General features: G+C 38.1%; 1 protein-coding gene across 1 annotated transcript in view; it reads right to left on the bottom strand.

Annotated features, from left to right (window-relative positions):
• GRID1 (glutamate ionotropic receptor delta type subunit 1) overlaps positions 1 to 15829 on the bottom strand; it is a gene marked incomplete at its 5' end in the record, with an annotated part of 552836 nt that overhangs the window by 122549 nt on the left and 414458 nt on the right. Inside the window, one exon of the mRNA XM_082002351.1 lies at positions 5434 to 5487. Coding sequence (XP_081858477.1) covers positions 5434 to 5487 — 54 coding nt within the window. The remainder of the gene's footprint in view (positions 1 to 5433; positions 5488 to 15829) is intronic.

Below are 15829 nucleotides of genomic sequence, written 5' to 3' on the forward strand. Positions count from 1 at the left end.
GCTCCATCTTCTGAGTTTCATAGGAGACAAACCTGATTCTTTCAACCTTTCAACATGGGGTATATTTTACTGACCTTTCATTATACTAGGTGCTCTCCTCTGGATTTTCAAAATTGTTCTGGTTTCTCTTATTTTCTTTTAAAGTGTCTTGCCCAAAATTTGCAATACTGTTCCAACAAGGCCAACTTGATGTCAAGCTTGTTTTGCAAGACCACAACATTATTGATTGATACTCTGTTTGTTCCACAAGGATTCTCAGTTGCTCCTGCAGATGCTCACCAGCTATACCTCATTTTGTAGCCACACCCGAGGTACTCGGCACTTCTCTACATTGAATCTCATCTGGCAGAGTGCCTCAGATTTATCTAAATAAACTAGAACTACTAGTTTATGTTTTTAACTTACTAGTTTAATATGTTTTTAACAGTCTGATTACAACTAATAATTTCTATAAAGCCATGCATCAAAAAAGTCAGTATAAACATTAAAACCTCACTTTTTCATTAAGTAATCACCTTACACTTTCCTTTATCGTTTGCTGTATCTAAACTTTTCGTGTTGCTTTTTATGACCCTTGGTATGAGTAATTTTATACCTCAACCTCATTTTTTAATAATTTTTTTTTACACCTTTACACTCCTCCTTAGCCCTTATTTTCACCTCTTTTTCTTTAGAATTCCTCTGTGATTTCAAGACCTGTAAAGAAAACCCATTGGAACCATAATGATACCTTATTATGCCTTCATTTCCACAGAACTCCACCGTTCTTTTGCCATCCTTTACTCATCATATTATCTTTCCAAAAGCACTACTAGTTCCCTAAACTTGTGAAGTTGGACAATCTTTCTATTGATACCTATTCTCCTTTTCTCACTTCTTCCTCTTCTTCAAACAGGGCATGCTACCATCTCATGATCACTTTCACACCAATTATCTTCTGACTTCCGTAGCCATAATGAAATCTGAACTGACGGCTGCCTTAACTTTTTAAACGTGTAGGGGTAACACTGTCAATCACAGGAAATTTTGAAGCCTCATCTGTGTCCCAACATTACTTTTTCAACTGCCAGGGAAAAGAAAATCCTCCATTATCTCAATATTTTGTCTTTGGAGCATTTCTGTCAAAAATGCAATTTCAAAACCAGGTCTTTCTCAGTATATGTCTTTTGTGTATTTTGATGCAGCTATTCAACAAGTTTGACCCTTACCTCTCCTTAACTTCAGGGCAAGTGCTTATGGTTTGGACATGCAACACTCTGTTATCCTCTCTTCATCCCTACCTGTCCTTCAGAAAAATTATCACCTATCTCAACGAGTAGCCTTATGCTTTGTCCTACCATGTCTTACAACTTTCAATTAAACTGCTGAATAGTGATGAAAGTTTGTTGAAAAAGAAATTAAAGGAAGGACGTGATAATGGTAAAACAACTCATTTGAGTTACCAGTCAAAATAGTACCCATTCCATTTCCATGAAGAGTAGTTGATTGCTTTGTGTACTTCACTGATTTACATGCAAAAATAATGAATGTTTAGAAACTTGGAATTAGAATTAAATATATTGATATGAGTGAATAAAACACTGTGCTTAATTTGATTTTTTTTTGGTCTGATTTCCAGTTTTGCAGAACAATTTCTTTTATCTTTCCTCTTGGAATGGAGAAAATTTCAAAACCATGAAATGTCCCACAGAAAGGGAAATATGGTTTCTAGAGCTATTTATACCCCCAGACCTACTGCTGCTGCTAATAAAAAAGCAGACACAGACTCCTAGAGCATTGCTCCTAGTACAACCACATACAAATTCAGTTTCAAGTACTGCTCTTCTACCTCTCCCACAGACATATGCCCCAGGCAATGCACAGCATTTTCTCTGAACAGGCAGAAAAAGAGAAAGAGAATGAAAAACGTCAGGAGGAGCCGAAGAGATGCTTGGTGTCAGACACCAAAAAGAAAGAAATGTAAGAGAAAAATAAAAGTAAAGAAAAACAGGAAAAAAGACAGGAAGTAAACACCCCAAAAAGGGGAGCAGCTACAAGTGTGCCAGTCATGCCATGAGAAGAAATAGCACACATCTATCAAACCTGGTAGGTCACTTCATCAGCACTTAAAGGCATAAACAGCAAAGGTACAAGCAGAACACTAGATACGTTCTAGCAACTCTTATTTGGGGTCAAAATTGCTGGTCATTGACAACTCCCAATACAGTCAGTGGCAATAAAATGATTTGGGCTATTCTGGAGACAAAGCTAAGCATGGCAACAGCTAGTCTCTGTTCTGAAGAGCTGTTTGCTTTTGCAAGGATTTATACAGAATTCACAAATATTCTTGCTTTTAAAAAGCTACTTGGCATGTTTAACCCAGAATTCAGGTAGATTTGCCACCTAAATGAATGCAAGGGATGATTTAGTAATTCTAGATGAATAAAAGGGAAGATGATGAACTATAAATCTAAAAGGGTGAGGGTGGTTAGAAATACATGTCTTTTTTTCCCATCAAATCTCCACTACTTTTGACAGCTCCGCAAGTTTGAAACATAAAATGTCTGAAATGACAAAAGTAGACATACTTACAAATACATATTTTTAAAACAGTAAGGTTTTTATGACTTTGGCTTCAAAGAGGACATATGAGGGCATGATATTGCCTGCAAAGACCCATCCCTGTGTATCCTCTTATCCTGAAAGATTTGCCATGTAACGTTTCAGCCTTCCAACCCTATACAATGAATCCAACTCCCAATTCACTAGCCTTTTTTTAAAGATGACTGAGTCCTTTTGCACCACCAATGGCATCCAAACTGAACAGATAGCACAGAGACTTGGGTTATTGGAAACTAGCATATGCAGAATCTTGACAGTACAGCTCTATAATTTGAGACCAACTCTTATGTTCCACATTTGTTCATTTGCTGTGTAATAAGCTTACCAGACAGACAGTTTTAAGTTAGCTTATCACAAGCTTGGTGGTGTCGCTAACCTAACAAAATTAAAGTGATAAAATATGTTCAAACTGCAAAGCTTAACTCCTATCCTGTTCTATGGGACAGAAGCACAAGAAAAAAAACCCAAAACACCCAAACCCAGATGTTTATTGCATTGTCAATACAGAGAGAGTAAAGTAGATTTAATTCAAGTAAGACAATAATAAAATCTCTTACTGAAATAATACCATCCTATATAGTCATTCTTACTATAGCAAGGTAAGTCCAAGGTTCAGATCCTCATTGGCTTGACGACATGTGGAAGACAGGGCAGATTGTGAGAAGGTGCTCAAGACCTCAGTAATCTAACCTGTACCAGGCCCCTAAATGGTTTGCTGAAATGAGAAAGGCTTAAAGAGCCTGTTTACGACCCAACGCTCTTCATACAAGGAATGTCAATGGAAATAATTGTCACTGTGTTCTCTTCCTACTACTATCCCTTCAGGTCAGTTAGCCCTATACCTCTCTTGCCTTGCAATGGGGCCATCAGGTAACACAGACCATAGAGTGAACAGAAACGTGTAGGATCCTCAATCTGCAGAAAAAAAGGACTGGTTACGCATTTGGTCCATTTACAGAATGTACTACATCTGGCTTGCTACTCATGTGGAATTACATCAAAAAGAGATTATTTGACTGCTGGAATTTAAAAATTGACTCAATTCTGCAAATCACAGCACCAATCAACATCCCATCAAGGAATAACATATTTTCCATCAAGTACCCATGCACTTCTCACCAATACCAACTGGAATTACATACATGGAAAGCATAATCAGGCTGTCCTCTTGCTAGCATGCGGATATGCATGCTATCAAATAAGCAAGCCAGCCCTAAGGAACCTCCATCTTTGTACAGATGCATCCGTGTAGATGCTTAACGTATCTTCTTTTCAAAGTACCGTTAAGGACACAAAGACCAACACTTTTCTATTAAAAAAAGGATAATCAAGACATTTCCTCCTCTGCCTGCCTGCAAAGTGTTCTCCAAAGTTTCATGAATTTGAAAAGTTCCTGTAATTGTCTGCTTGAATTTAATTGCATTGAAATATAGTATGTGCACTAATATTTTTCACAAAAAGTTATACTTAGATTTTTGCTATCATAGCTTCCCTACCCAGTCTCTAGCAATAAAAGACAAAAAATAAAAGCTCCCAAAATAAAAGCAGAATTGACATGTGTGATGTGTTCATGTATGTATACACGTTTGTGCATGAGTGCTGAAGGTTTTTATTTGTGATATTACAGATTCAGGCTTCATGAAGTGAGTTTTAACATCTGAACAATAACAGCAGCAATAACAAATTCACAGACACTCCCTCTCTATAAATGTTTAGGGAAACATGCACTGTATTATCTTTATGTGAATATAAACACTGGCTCTCTGGGCATCTTGCTGATATTTTGTAGTGGGTCATTACTGCAGTTGACGAATCAGGAGGTACTTAAATGTAACAAGGACTAGAAAGAATTTATAAAGCCTTTATAAGCAGAGATTTCACTCGCTTTCCCTAACCCCTATTTAATTACAGAGCCTTTCTAATGCCACGCAATACAATTTACAGCTACTATTACAAGTAGCCCATGCAAAATTATTAGCTAGGTGTAAAGAAAGGAATGAGAAATTAACAAAGGAATTGGTTATTAAATTAGAGGCTATGCATTTATAATAAAAAATAAAGCAGTGAAAACTGTTCTTTTTAACTTAGATATTTTACTATCATTTAATGAATCATTATTAAAACCAGAAATATATAAAATAGTGCAATTTATCCTGAACAATCAGTAATTTATAAATTATTATACATGGTAAAACATTTCAAGCTTTCCATTGCTTTTTAAACACAAGTCTGCACTGATTCCCATTAGGGCATCATGGTACTAAGGTAAAATAAATAATCATAGTAGCAGGATGAAATACCATTTGCTGCAGAGAGGAAATACCACATTTCAAATCTACGCTATCCTGGATCTTGGCCAAAACACCAACACAATTCTGCACTAGAGAAAACCTGTGTATCATGTAAATGCACATTCGAATGAGCTAAGCCTGCAACTAGGCTCAGCGCTCCTTCCTCTCCTGGTGTCTGAGTGCAGGCTTTCATAGCAGTGAAGGGTGAGATTCTGGCAGATAGAGGCGCATGTACTTGAGGTTTCTTTTGAGATATTCTCTGCTTCCTGAATAGCTAATGAAGTAGGGTCATCATGAAGGTAAAAATAAAGTCTCCCAGCTGCTATGAGGTATACCGGAAACTTTATTTTGACCTTTGGTATTCAACCTACGCCAATTCAACTGAGACAGACAAGCAGTAACACCACAGAGTTTGCATCTTGTACCACTGAAAAAGCAAAAATGCTAAGCATGTGCTCAGTTTGGTGTGTCAAAACATATGAAACAAAAGACAATGATGAGTCAATGTACCAAGCTATGTTGTCTCTCTTGACTTTCTTACCTCATTTACATAGACCCAGTGACTATCCTTTGATGCAAGGTTGGTTTCCACAGCCTACAAAAATAAAAAGAAATATAACAATAAAAATAAATAAATCATGTGTAACATATTCCAGAAAGAACTTACATAAAAGGTACTATAAAGTTCATTTTGATTGCTTTCATGGCTATTTTCATTGTTGCAGTATAGTTCTTTTCATCTCTTCTGCTGCTGCTTCATGGAACAGTATCTTATTGGTGGTAGTCACATGTCTCTGACTTCACTATCTAAACCAAAGTACCCTGTACTATGAAGATATTCCCTAGATGTAGCACAAAAGCATGTTGGAGCAGGGTGGTACATGAACGTGATAAGGGATCCTATGATGAACAGCAGCACAAAGAACATGCAGTTCATGAGATTTAAGTTCCATGTGATAGATCTAATGCATACTAGTAGGCTGGGTTTCAAATTTTCAATATGCCTCCTAAAATATACTGCCTCTGCCTCTTTACAACTCTGACAGTTTAACTGTTAGCTAACCTATTTAATGAAAAACACCACTCTCAGACACTCAAGTGAAGTTCATATGGATCATCCTCTCTTCATATTTACTTAAGATCCAAGAGAAAGTTACGATGTGCATGGACACTTTTTCTGGCTTCCTGGTGTGGACTTGGATAACCACTACATATTATAAAGAAATAGCCCATCTCATTGGACAGCATGTCTATCCATACACATATAACCCTCATGGGGGTTATATCGGGGCTAAAATTGGGAAAGACTGCTAGCACAAACAGCACTACTAGTACTGAGGACCTCAGTGGAAGGATTTGGCAATATACACAGAAGTTTCTAACTGCCCCCTTTGTTCGACATAGATAAGCTCACTTCAAGATACTTTATAGTCTAATAAAGCAATATCAAGCATCAAGAGGTGTACACTACAGTGGTAATGATATTGCTAATGTCCTGCTTAACACATGGTTAAACAACTATTGTGGATTCATCTCACCTAATAAAACAGGACAGTCCCAGCACACACATGTATTTCAGGAGGCAGTTCATTACACAGGCTTTTAAATGCCCCTGCCTTTCAACCACTTCTTCTGTGCCAATATGACCCCATTTATTGAACAGGTATTCTTATCACTGTGTTATAAATGGCCATATGAATCACTGAAATGAACTGGGTTAAAAAAACAAATACAGATGAAAAAATACTTCCAGTTACTGTTTTTTAACCTGGATAATTTCTGCACCCTGTTCATTGTGTGTGGCCGCAAAAACAACTGCACCGGTACAGAGAGGCTCTATAGACTGCGGCACTGGGCTGGGCAGGAACATCATCAACCCCCTTCCTCTCCAGAACACATTTGCATAATAAGCCTCTTAGATATTTAGCATCAGATGGGATGAATCACCTTCTCTCATGACACTGACTACAGATGACTGGCTTAGAATAAACGCCGCCGATTTACAAGGCTGCAGTGAAATGACAAGATATCCATCCTTAAGTATAGGCAAAGGGAGTACTGTTACCTGATCCTAGCAAAAAGCAAACAAAAAACTGGCTAAGTAGCCAACACAAACATTTTTAACATTACTTTTAGTTTATTCTGTTTTTTTTTTTAAAAAGGCATAAATTACTTGCCTAAGTAACTGTGTTTTAAAACTTAATTCATTTGTGCAGCCTACACAAACCTAAGAGAAACTTATGGGCAACACACATACCTCAATCTCCTTCTCATGTCCACAGGGTGAAGTACTCCTTTAAGGAGACAAAAATCCCAAAAGAGAAACCACAAAGCAGCCAAAAGAGAAAAATCAAGACAGACAGGGCACAGTATTTCTCATCATCCTCATAAACAGCATTATGGGAAATTAACTATCCCTGGTGTCAAAGCAGATGAGAACCACTAGCGACAACACTTCTGACAAGATAATCCTCTCCTAAGCATACAGTGAAAAATTGTCTCCCTTGGTAATTGTCTCCTTTGCGTCTATTTTAAGCCGGCAGGAAAATTAAACGACCACCTGACTGAGGAATCGCAGCTATTGGGAAAGGTAGCAGTAATGAAACTAAGGACAAAAACTTGCAGATTTTCTCCCTATCCACCCCTCTAACATATCCAGACAAAGCCAAAACAGCCAGGTGCTGTAACATATAGAGGAAAAGCAAACTGCTGCCAACATTAGCAAAGCAGAACTAAACAACGCTCAGGTGCAGAGTTACTGCATTGGCTACATTCTGTGATTTATCTGCAAACGTGAGCAATTTGTACGAATAAATGCTAAGTCTGGGGAGCCGCAAGAGCCAGGGAATTTGAAATGAATTATTGTAACTCATTCTTCTGGGTTCACATATCTGGGCCAAAGTTTTTAAAATGAGGTGCCTAAATTTAGGTTGCTAAGAGTTTATCTTTAGTCATCGGAGTGCGAGACCATTCGGTACCTCCTACAGAACTCAGTGGCTCTGCGCTCTGAAAGCTTGAAATGTATTTAGAAATGTGACCGTAGGTAGGCAAGTTTAAATACCTATAAATATCTTCTGTTTAGAGCTGCAACACATTGTATGAAGCATTATTCCAAACCCAGACATGCTTAGAGGAAGCAGAAACTTCTTGCATTTTGTGCTTCCTGTTTTGCACCGTATGTACAGACTTGCTGTCCTGAAGAATCCTAAAATGAACTATTGAAAGACGTATCAGAGGTTTCAGCCTCCTGATAGCAGTGTCGCATTGGCGGTGTACTGCTGGAGGCTCATTCAAGTTTTTTTCTTTAAAGAAGAAAAAGTATCAGCACTTGTGACATTATGGTCACCTGTTTTTAATTATTTAAGCTGTTCAAGACCTTGCCATTTGTTTAAGCCTGTGCCTCCTTCTGTTCAAAAAAGAAAAAAAATTGTCAGTGAAACAACCTGAAATATCTATTACAGCCTGTTTCATAAATGCACCCTATATTTTAAAGAAAGTAGGCTAGGAATTTGTGTGACCACTGTGGCTGAGGAAAAACTCTGCCATCTATTGGGGCAGGATTCATGTCCTAAAAAATGTTATTGGTATTTTTTTGCGGAAAAATCATTAATATAGGTGCAAAATATCCTAGTTCTTTCTATACTCTATGTGTACATAGGATCTAGTTGACACTTGGGAGTAATGCCTCACAACATTTCTATCAAATAGAAAATCTGTTTTTGAGATAAACAGCACACTGGAAATTAAAGACGATCCATCATTCCTTTATTTTATTTTATTTTAGACTAGCAAATAGCTTCTACAAATTTGGAAAAAAGAGGAGGTTTTGAGACTGTGTCCTTCTTCCTCCCCAACGACATTTCAACAGCCAAATGTTAAAATGCAGAACCCAAACAAGGTAATTATAATTCACTCAGTGGACCACTGTTAATGACAACATATAAATGATATTATGAGAATCAGGCCAGACTGGGAAGAGGGGAAGGCGAGCAGCAAACGCAGAAAACTGTGTATAATTTCTTAGTAGAAAGCACTTGCAATAGAAATGAAATGGGGAGACACTGGAAATCAAAATACGAGCATTAAGATTTCAAATCCCATACCAACAATGATAAAAGAAAAGAATAAGATACTTCATGAAAAATTATCAAAGCTATTTTCATGTATATGGCTTTGTTTACTTTTAAATGTATTACTTAAAATAATTTACTGCCAATAGACCATGACAACATTATTTTATTGAATACAGCGAAGAACAAATATTTACATTGCCTTTATGAATAAATAACTCAGTTCATTATTTTATCTAATGGCAGTTGCAGGATTAAAAAGAGAAGTTAGGAAAGTAAGCAATAAATACTTCTATGTTCAGAAATAAAGCAATCCTGCAGGGAAAAAAACCACCAAAGAACGGAAACAATCCTTTCCTGACCTTCTCGAAAAATCTGAAACAGAACACATTTCCAAGCATATAAATGGCTGGCTAGCAATGGGGAAGGCTCTTCTCCGCAATGCCCGCTTTGCCAGGGTCAGCACCTTCACATTCACAGCGAAACGCAAACGTGGGGATGAGTGGCTGGACACAAGTTAGAGAGATGCTGGTGGGCGTTCAAACAGACTCGGGCAGACTGTTCCAGTGACAGCAGGATGTGCTGACGAGTTTACACTTCCATGCATCTGTGTTATAGCTACAAACCTGTTGTCTCCTTACTGTGGACCCAGGGGAACGGGCAGTAGGAATGTCTGGAAACCCCATAACCAACCCTGGGATCCTAGAAGGAAATGTCTTGCAGCTGGCAAACACAGATGGTCCTGTTGGGTCTACATGTTTGGAAACAAGGTCTACATTTTTGCCACCCTCAAATCCATGATATAAAAGAGCTACCAGAGTGTTTTGCTAGGAGGGGTATCAAAGTAGTAAAGGGTGTTACTTGCACATCCTTTATCTTAATGGTGAGGATAAAGAGCATGATAGCTTTCCAGAAAAAAAAATGTAAACAGGGGAGTTGACAGAAAATAATTTGGAAAGAGTGTCCTAAGAGATATCGAAAGAACACAAACCCGAAGTTGTTGCCAGCCGACGACTAATCACAGCGGGCAGCAGAGAGCAGACAGGCCTGCAAGCGGCGAGTGCCGTGTGGAGGCACCAGCAGATACGCCCCACCATCTCAAGACCACAGCTCCAGGAACCAGGTGCCGTTATGAAGCTCCTCCTGTGCAGCAACCCCAGCTCGCGACCCCAGGGCAGACCCCTGCCAGGCAGACAGACTGCCAACGGCCAGCCCCCAGGACACTGGCAGCGGAAAACCAGGCACGGCACAAGCTCGCCAGCGAGCGTCAGAAGGGCGAGCCTGCCTGAATTCTTTTTGGAGACCAGGACAGTGGGGGATGAAGTTAGGAAATACTCAAGGTCAGCTTTACTACTATGAAACAAGTAAAAAAAAAAAAAGATATGCCTTCATTACAGGCAAATATCACAAATCTCTGTTTTTTCTGAGGTCATTTGTCATCTTTCCCTTTATATTTCTAAAGCAAACAAGACGACGACAGATAAACTTCTTTTTTCTTTTTTTCTTCTTTTTCATGATTCATAATGAAGGTGTAAGTAAAGAAGGGCTTGGGGAAGTAATCATGTCTAAATCTCAGCTCTTTGCAAATCTTTCATAAGGGATCATTCTCAGCCCTTACACTTCATTACCTGCGTACTTTACGTTTGCCACTGGACAGGTTTCAAAAAAAAAGTGTTTGCAGCTCTTTTGCCCCAAGCAAGGTTGTAGCCAGAGACCTGCTTCCAAAGGCAGGTTTTTTTTTTTTCCCTTCACATCCTTGGAGAAATTATTTAACTACTAGTAGGTCTTTTCTCCCCCCCACCCCCCAAATTTCTTCAGAACCATTTTGAAATTTATTTTAGTAAAACAGCAATGGTGGGGGGGATGGGGGGAGGGAATTCACTGACTTCTTTATAGCATTTTGTAAGCCTGAGCCAAACTTAGCTCCAGCTGCTGACATGCAGGACATGAACTTACATTTTTTAAAATGGTTTTGTTCTTGATTTAAATGACCAAGAAAATGTCCTAGGAATCAGGGAACTGGTTTAGATCCCAAAGAAGAGATACGGACCAAGTTTCCAGTGCAACACATCTGACTTGTAATTAACTGGATAGTATCAAAGTGCACCTATTTATCTGAGAAGCTCTGTGTAAGTCTTGGATACAAATAGGATAGGAGATATGAAAAAGTCAATTCTGGTAGAGCAGATGGGTTCAGTCTATATCCCCTAGATACCCAATTTATATTTAGAAACTTCTTCAATTAAAATAGTGCAGTTCACATCCAGGAGCAACTTGTATTGGTAAGAGAACTTCACAGAAAAACAATTTCTCTGTAGCAGTCATTGAGATTCTTGCACTTCATTAGAACTTTCTTTTCCTTTGTATTTTAAATAAATACCTCTTGTCTCAGTATCTCCAGAGGAGCGTAAATCCTAGAATTTTTATAGATTGAAAGTAAATAAATAAAATAAGCATTACTAGCCACAATAAAGTATTTACAAAAATAATTTGTAAAGAATCACCTTGTAATACTTTCAGTGTACTAAAGAATACTCCAAACTGATATTGTTTCTAAAGCTTAATTGGTAATTATACCATTAGTACAGGGACTAGAACAAAATTCTCCAGGCCACAGTACAACATCCCAACTCTCAATGAAAAGCCATAAAATTAAAACATTTTGGACTAAGAATCTTGAAGACAAAAAAACCTCAGTTGCAGTAAACTGAATCAAGACTGTCAGATTACTCATTTCGTACGGGTTAATTAAAATTTCTAAATGTAATCTCATAGTGAAACATTAAATTCTTCCTTCTCTAAACGGTAAAATGGGAATTAAAGAGGTTCCATGACATACTTTTTCAGATCAGAAAATCCACTGAACTTCACCCTTTCTTACTGAATATCATCCTCCATGCAGAATTTGTACTTCTAATAAAAAAGGTTTTGCCAGAAATTCTATATCCTTCCTTTTTCTGAACATTTTTCTAGAAATAGGCATGTACACACTTAAAAACCAGCAGGCTCCCTGAGTCCCCATCTGCCAGCGATCGCTGCCTCGTGTCAGCGATACAGTTAATTTCCCTACACTCACAACGGAAGCTGTCAATTCTGAATCTCGGTACATATTAGCTTTGTACAAGGGATTAATGAACCACAAGCATAACGTGCTTTTAACATCCACATTTCTTGATAATTCGCTGTGTGTATTACTTCATTCTGGGTCTGCACCTTATAAATATATTACTAAAAAGCCTCACTCAGTGGAATGTTTTTTCAAGTTATCACGCACTGTTACATTAAAACATGAAGCCTGGTATTTCCATGTTGCTTTTCTGCAGAACTGCATTGCTTAGAAAAGCTATTCTTCCCTCAGTGCTACTGATGAAGCTCAAGTAATTATTGAAAGGCTATCATGAGATTGGATGATATTTTAACCGTTCTGGGCTTCTCCAGTAGTATAAACCTGGCATATTCACCTTGAATCTCCCACAAAAGATCAGCCAAATCAGTCATATAGATCTTCATACTCTCCTACTCAAAACGTCTGGTCACTAGTCTGGGATAGCTATCCAGCGTTCTTGTTCTGCACATACTCTGTAATATTTTATTTATGGTCTCTGTCCAAACAGTGTGAGATGGTCCTTTTTTGACCTCTGTCTCAGTTCCTTCACAAGCTACACAACTCAACCTCATAAAGGAAAAAGGGGAAGGCGGGAAAGACAAAGAGGAGAGAAAAAGAAAAGGAGGGGGAGAAAAAGGGGGGGGGGGGGGAACAAAAATACATCCCAGAGCAAATTCCCAAATCCTGTTAACAACTGAATTTCATTTTCAGTTGCTAATAAGACATTTCATGCAAAAAGAGGTGAATATGGCCCAAACCTTCACCAGCTTTTAGCACACAACCCCTATAGTTGATGAATGTTAATCAGAAGGTCTACATGACATGACGTTTTGCATAATATGATCTGATAATAACCCAAACTGAAATAAAATATATTTTAAAGTTTGTCCTGCACTAGCTGCCTGTTACTTAGGTCACAGGTGATCAGGAAAAAAACTACATTGAAGAAAACCTACATAAAGTTTTAATGTCAATCAAGAGAAACATTGGAGATGAAGAAAATTATAAGGAAGAGTGGGAGAAGAGGAACTATACACTGCAACTTCTCCTGGCTACATGGCTCTAATGTTCTGGAGTAAGTACTGTAATATATGTGACATTACTAATTGTTTTAGCCTTAATCATTTCAATGTAATGCCTTGGGATTTCTGTTTAATCTTATTCCCATTTTATAGGTAGTGCTTATTATAGTAAATATCTGTCGCTATTCCATTTAATGCATATTCCACTGAATGATGCATGAAGTACTGTATATGGAACTATTCCAAAACCGTTCAGTAAGAATTTACTTTTCAAAGCTCAAATGTCACGTACTATTTATAGACGCGGTAACTGTTAACCATTTAACTACGTGGCACAGTGGTGACACCAGACAATTGCACAGCTGTCAGAAAGCAACATTTCTGTAAAGACATAAATCTAATGTTAACTACAGAACATAACCTCTCAGAAATCTTATACTTAAAATTTTACCAAAGCCACACACTGAGTTGACTTTGAAGACCCAATGAAATCTTTGAAAAGAATAACTATATTTTGCTAAGACATTGATTTCTTTTTGAAGGTAACAGGTTTGTACATCTATATTCTATTAAAAAGTCTCAGCTTTTTAGAGACAATTTTGCAATGCTTTAAGAACTGTACTCCAGAAAGAGCCAAACTCCATAAATCAAACTAGAATTAATCAGAACTGGCCAGCTTTTGGAGCTTCTTTTTTTTTTCTTTTTTTTTTTTTTTTGTTGGTTTGCTTTGGTTCTCCTGCTGCCTCCCATCAAGAGGCAAAATCACCACTGAGACAATTTCGCAATTTAAGTTTTCTGTTCTGTTTGGAATGCCTACGAGGGGTTGACTAGATATAGGTATGAAGGTTGAAAATGCCTCTTCAGGCATAGACCCTGGGTAGAGACACCTATTTTCAGCACGCATGATTGCTCTCTATTCTCATAATGAGCAGCCATTCCGCAGTCAGGGTATAAGATGTTTCAGTATATAGCACCAGACTCGCAGACTGTGCTTTCTCAGCTCAACCCAGAAACAACAGCCTAAGCTCTGGCTTCAGCTTGCACTGGAAGTTCAATACAACTTCATAGAGTCTGCGCAGAGTTTTCCAGAGTTTGATCTTTCTGTAGATATAAACAGCAGATGGTAACTATATCATTGAAGAAAGAAGCAAACTTCTTGGCTTTCTAAAATGCATACAACACCAAACAGTGAAAACACACATTCCTATTTCCTCTTTTAAAAGAAGTATGCTTTGTCTTGACAGCATGATAGTTGAAGCTTCTAGAATCATGTATCACAAACTCTGAACTGGAGGAACCAGCTACAGGGTGAAGAGACCACTTCAATTTTCTTGAACTTACGGTTTTAACACTGATTCATTGCCACTGGCACAAAGTTGCCAATCACACTGCAAGGCTGTTATTTTACATAGGTTATGGGTTTTTAAATATGAATTTGGAAAGGTATATCCACATCAAAGATTACCCTGTCTATTATCCATCTTCTCATCTGTTTACATACATGCAATCTCTTCTCTTAAATTCCTTAAAAATCCTGTCTGTTTTTAAAGGAAAGAAGATGACACTAGTCTTGCCTCAGCCTCAAACATAATCACTTCCAAACCAGTCCTTTTCTGCCTACAGCACTCTTACTTTAAATTGCAAAATAAATACATAAATAAAGAAAAATCCTTACAGGTCAGAGGACCTTCTTGTCAGTCATAGTGCATTTTACATGCACAAACAGTGCCACAGGCTGTGTGAGCAGTAAAGAACACCTTAAAGATCACCTTAACTATCTGAAACCACAAGGCTCTTCCTGATGAGCTTTGCCAAGAGGAAAGAATATTTGCGTTTCTTTATACTGCATGAGGATACTTGGCTTCTGCGTACTTGCCAAGTGGTAACTCTTTCAGGCTGCTCTAGGAGGAAAGAAACCCTTGGAAAGCAGTAATGGTGGTAATAGAAGGGCTAACTCTCCCGTTGTATGTCCACGCTCTTACGGACTATGCAAAGCCTTACAGGTTAACGAGGGCAGGCAAAGGCAGCAGTCGCCCAGCACAGCGTAAATACAGGGCACACGCCAGCGGGAAGCAGGCACGAATAAGCAGGTGTTCCAATATTCACCTCTTGGGTCAAAACCTGTGATGTTTTGCACCCGGACTTTCTCAAAGCTTGCAGAGATGCACTGGAGCCCCCGTGGCGCTCTCATTACTGCCTGTCTTAATCATCTTTATCTTTGGCAGGAAGAATGATATCAAAAATATATATTACAGTAATGGGGCATGAGCAGATTTGACCGGAAAACATACTTACTTTTCCTAAATGCTTGCATACAGTTATTCAGAAGAGCATGGCAAAGTTATTAATTCAAAAATATGTATTGCATCCTTTGAAACGATTTCCGCTTCATCTAACACAAGCGCACACAATGTTTGCAGAGTTATAGGCAAATGGGTTTTTGAGAATGAACCTTTCTACATTGTCTGGAGCAACAGCTTATCTTCTGACTCCAGGGAAACCAGCATTCGTTACAGATTATGCCTTGATTCTGTTCTTGGAACCAAATCATTTTGAGCATTTGAACTACCGTAATTTTCTTCTCATTGTTTCTGAGGTAGAATTTAGACAAAACACAGATTTGATTTAGAATTTCCATGTACCTGAGCTTCCATACAAAACCAGAGGAAAAAAAATAGTGAAACTAATAGGTTTTTAATTTTAAAATCTGAGCCTGTTTGACTTGTGATATACTATCCT

The sequence above is a fragment of the Phaethon aethereus genome (assembly GCF_964289735.1).
Source record: "Phaethon aethereus genome assembly, chromosome: 7".
Taxonomy (NCBI): domain Eukaryota; kingdom Metazoa; phylum Chordata; class Aves; order Phaethontiformes; family Phaethontidae; genus Phaethon; species Phaethon aethereus.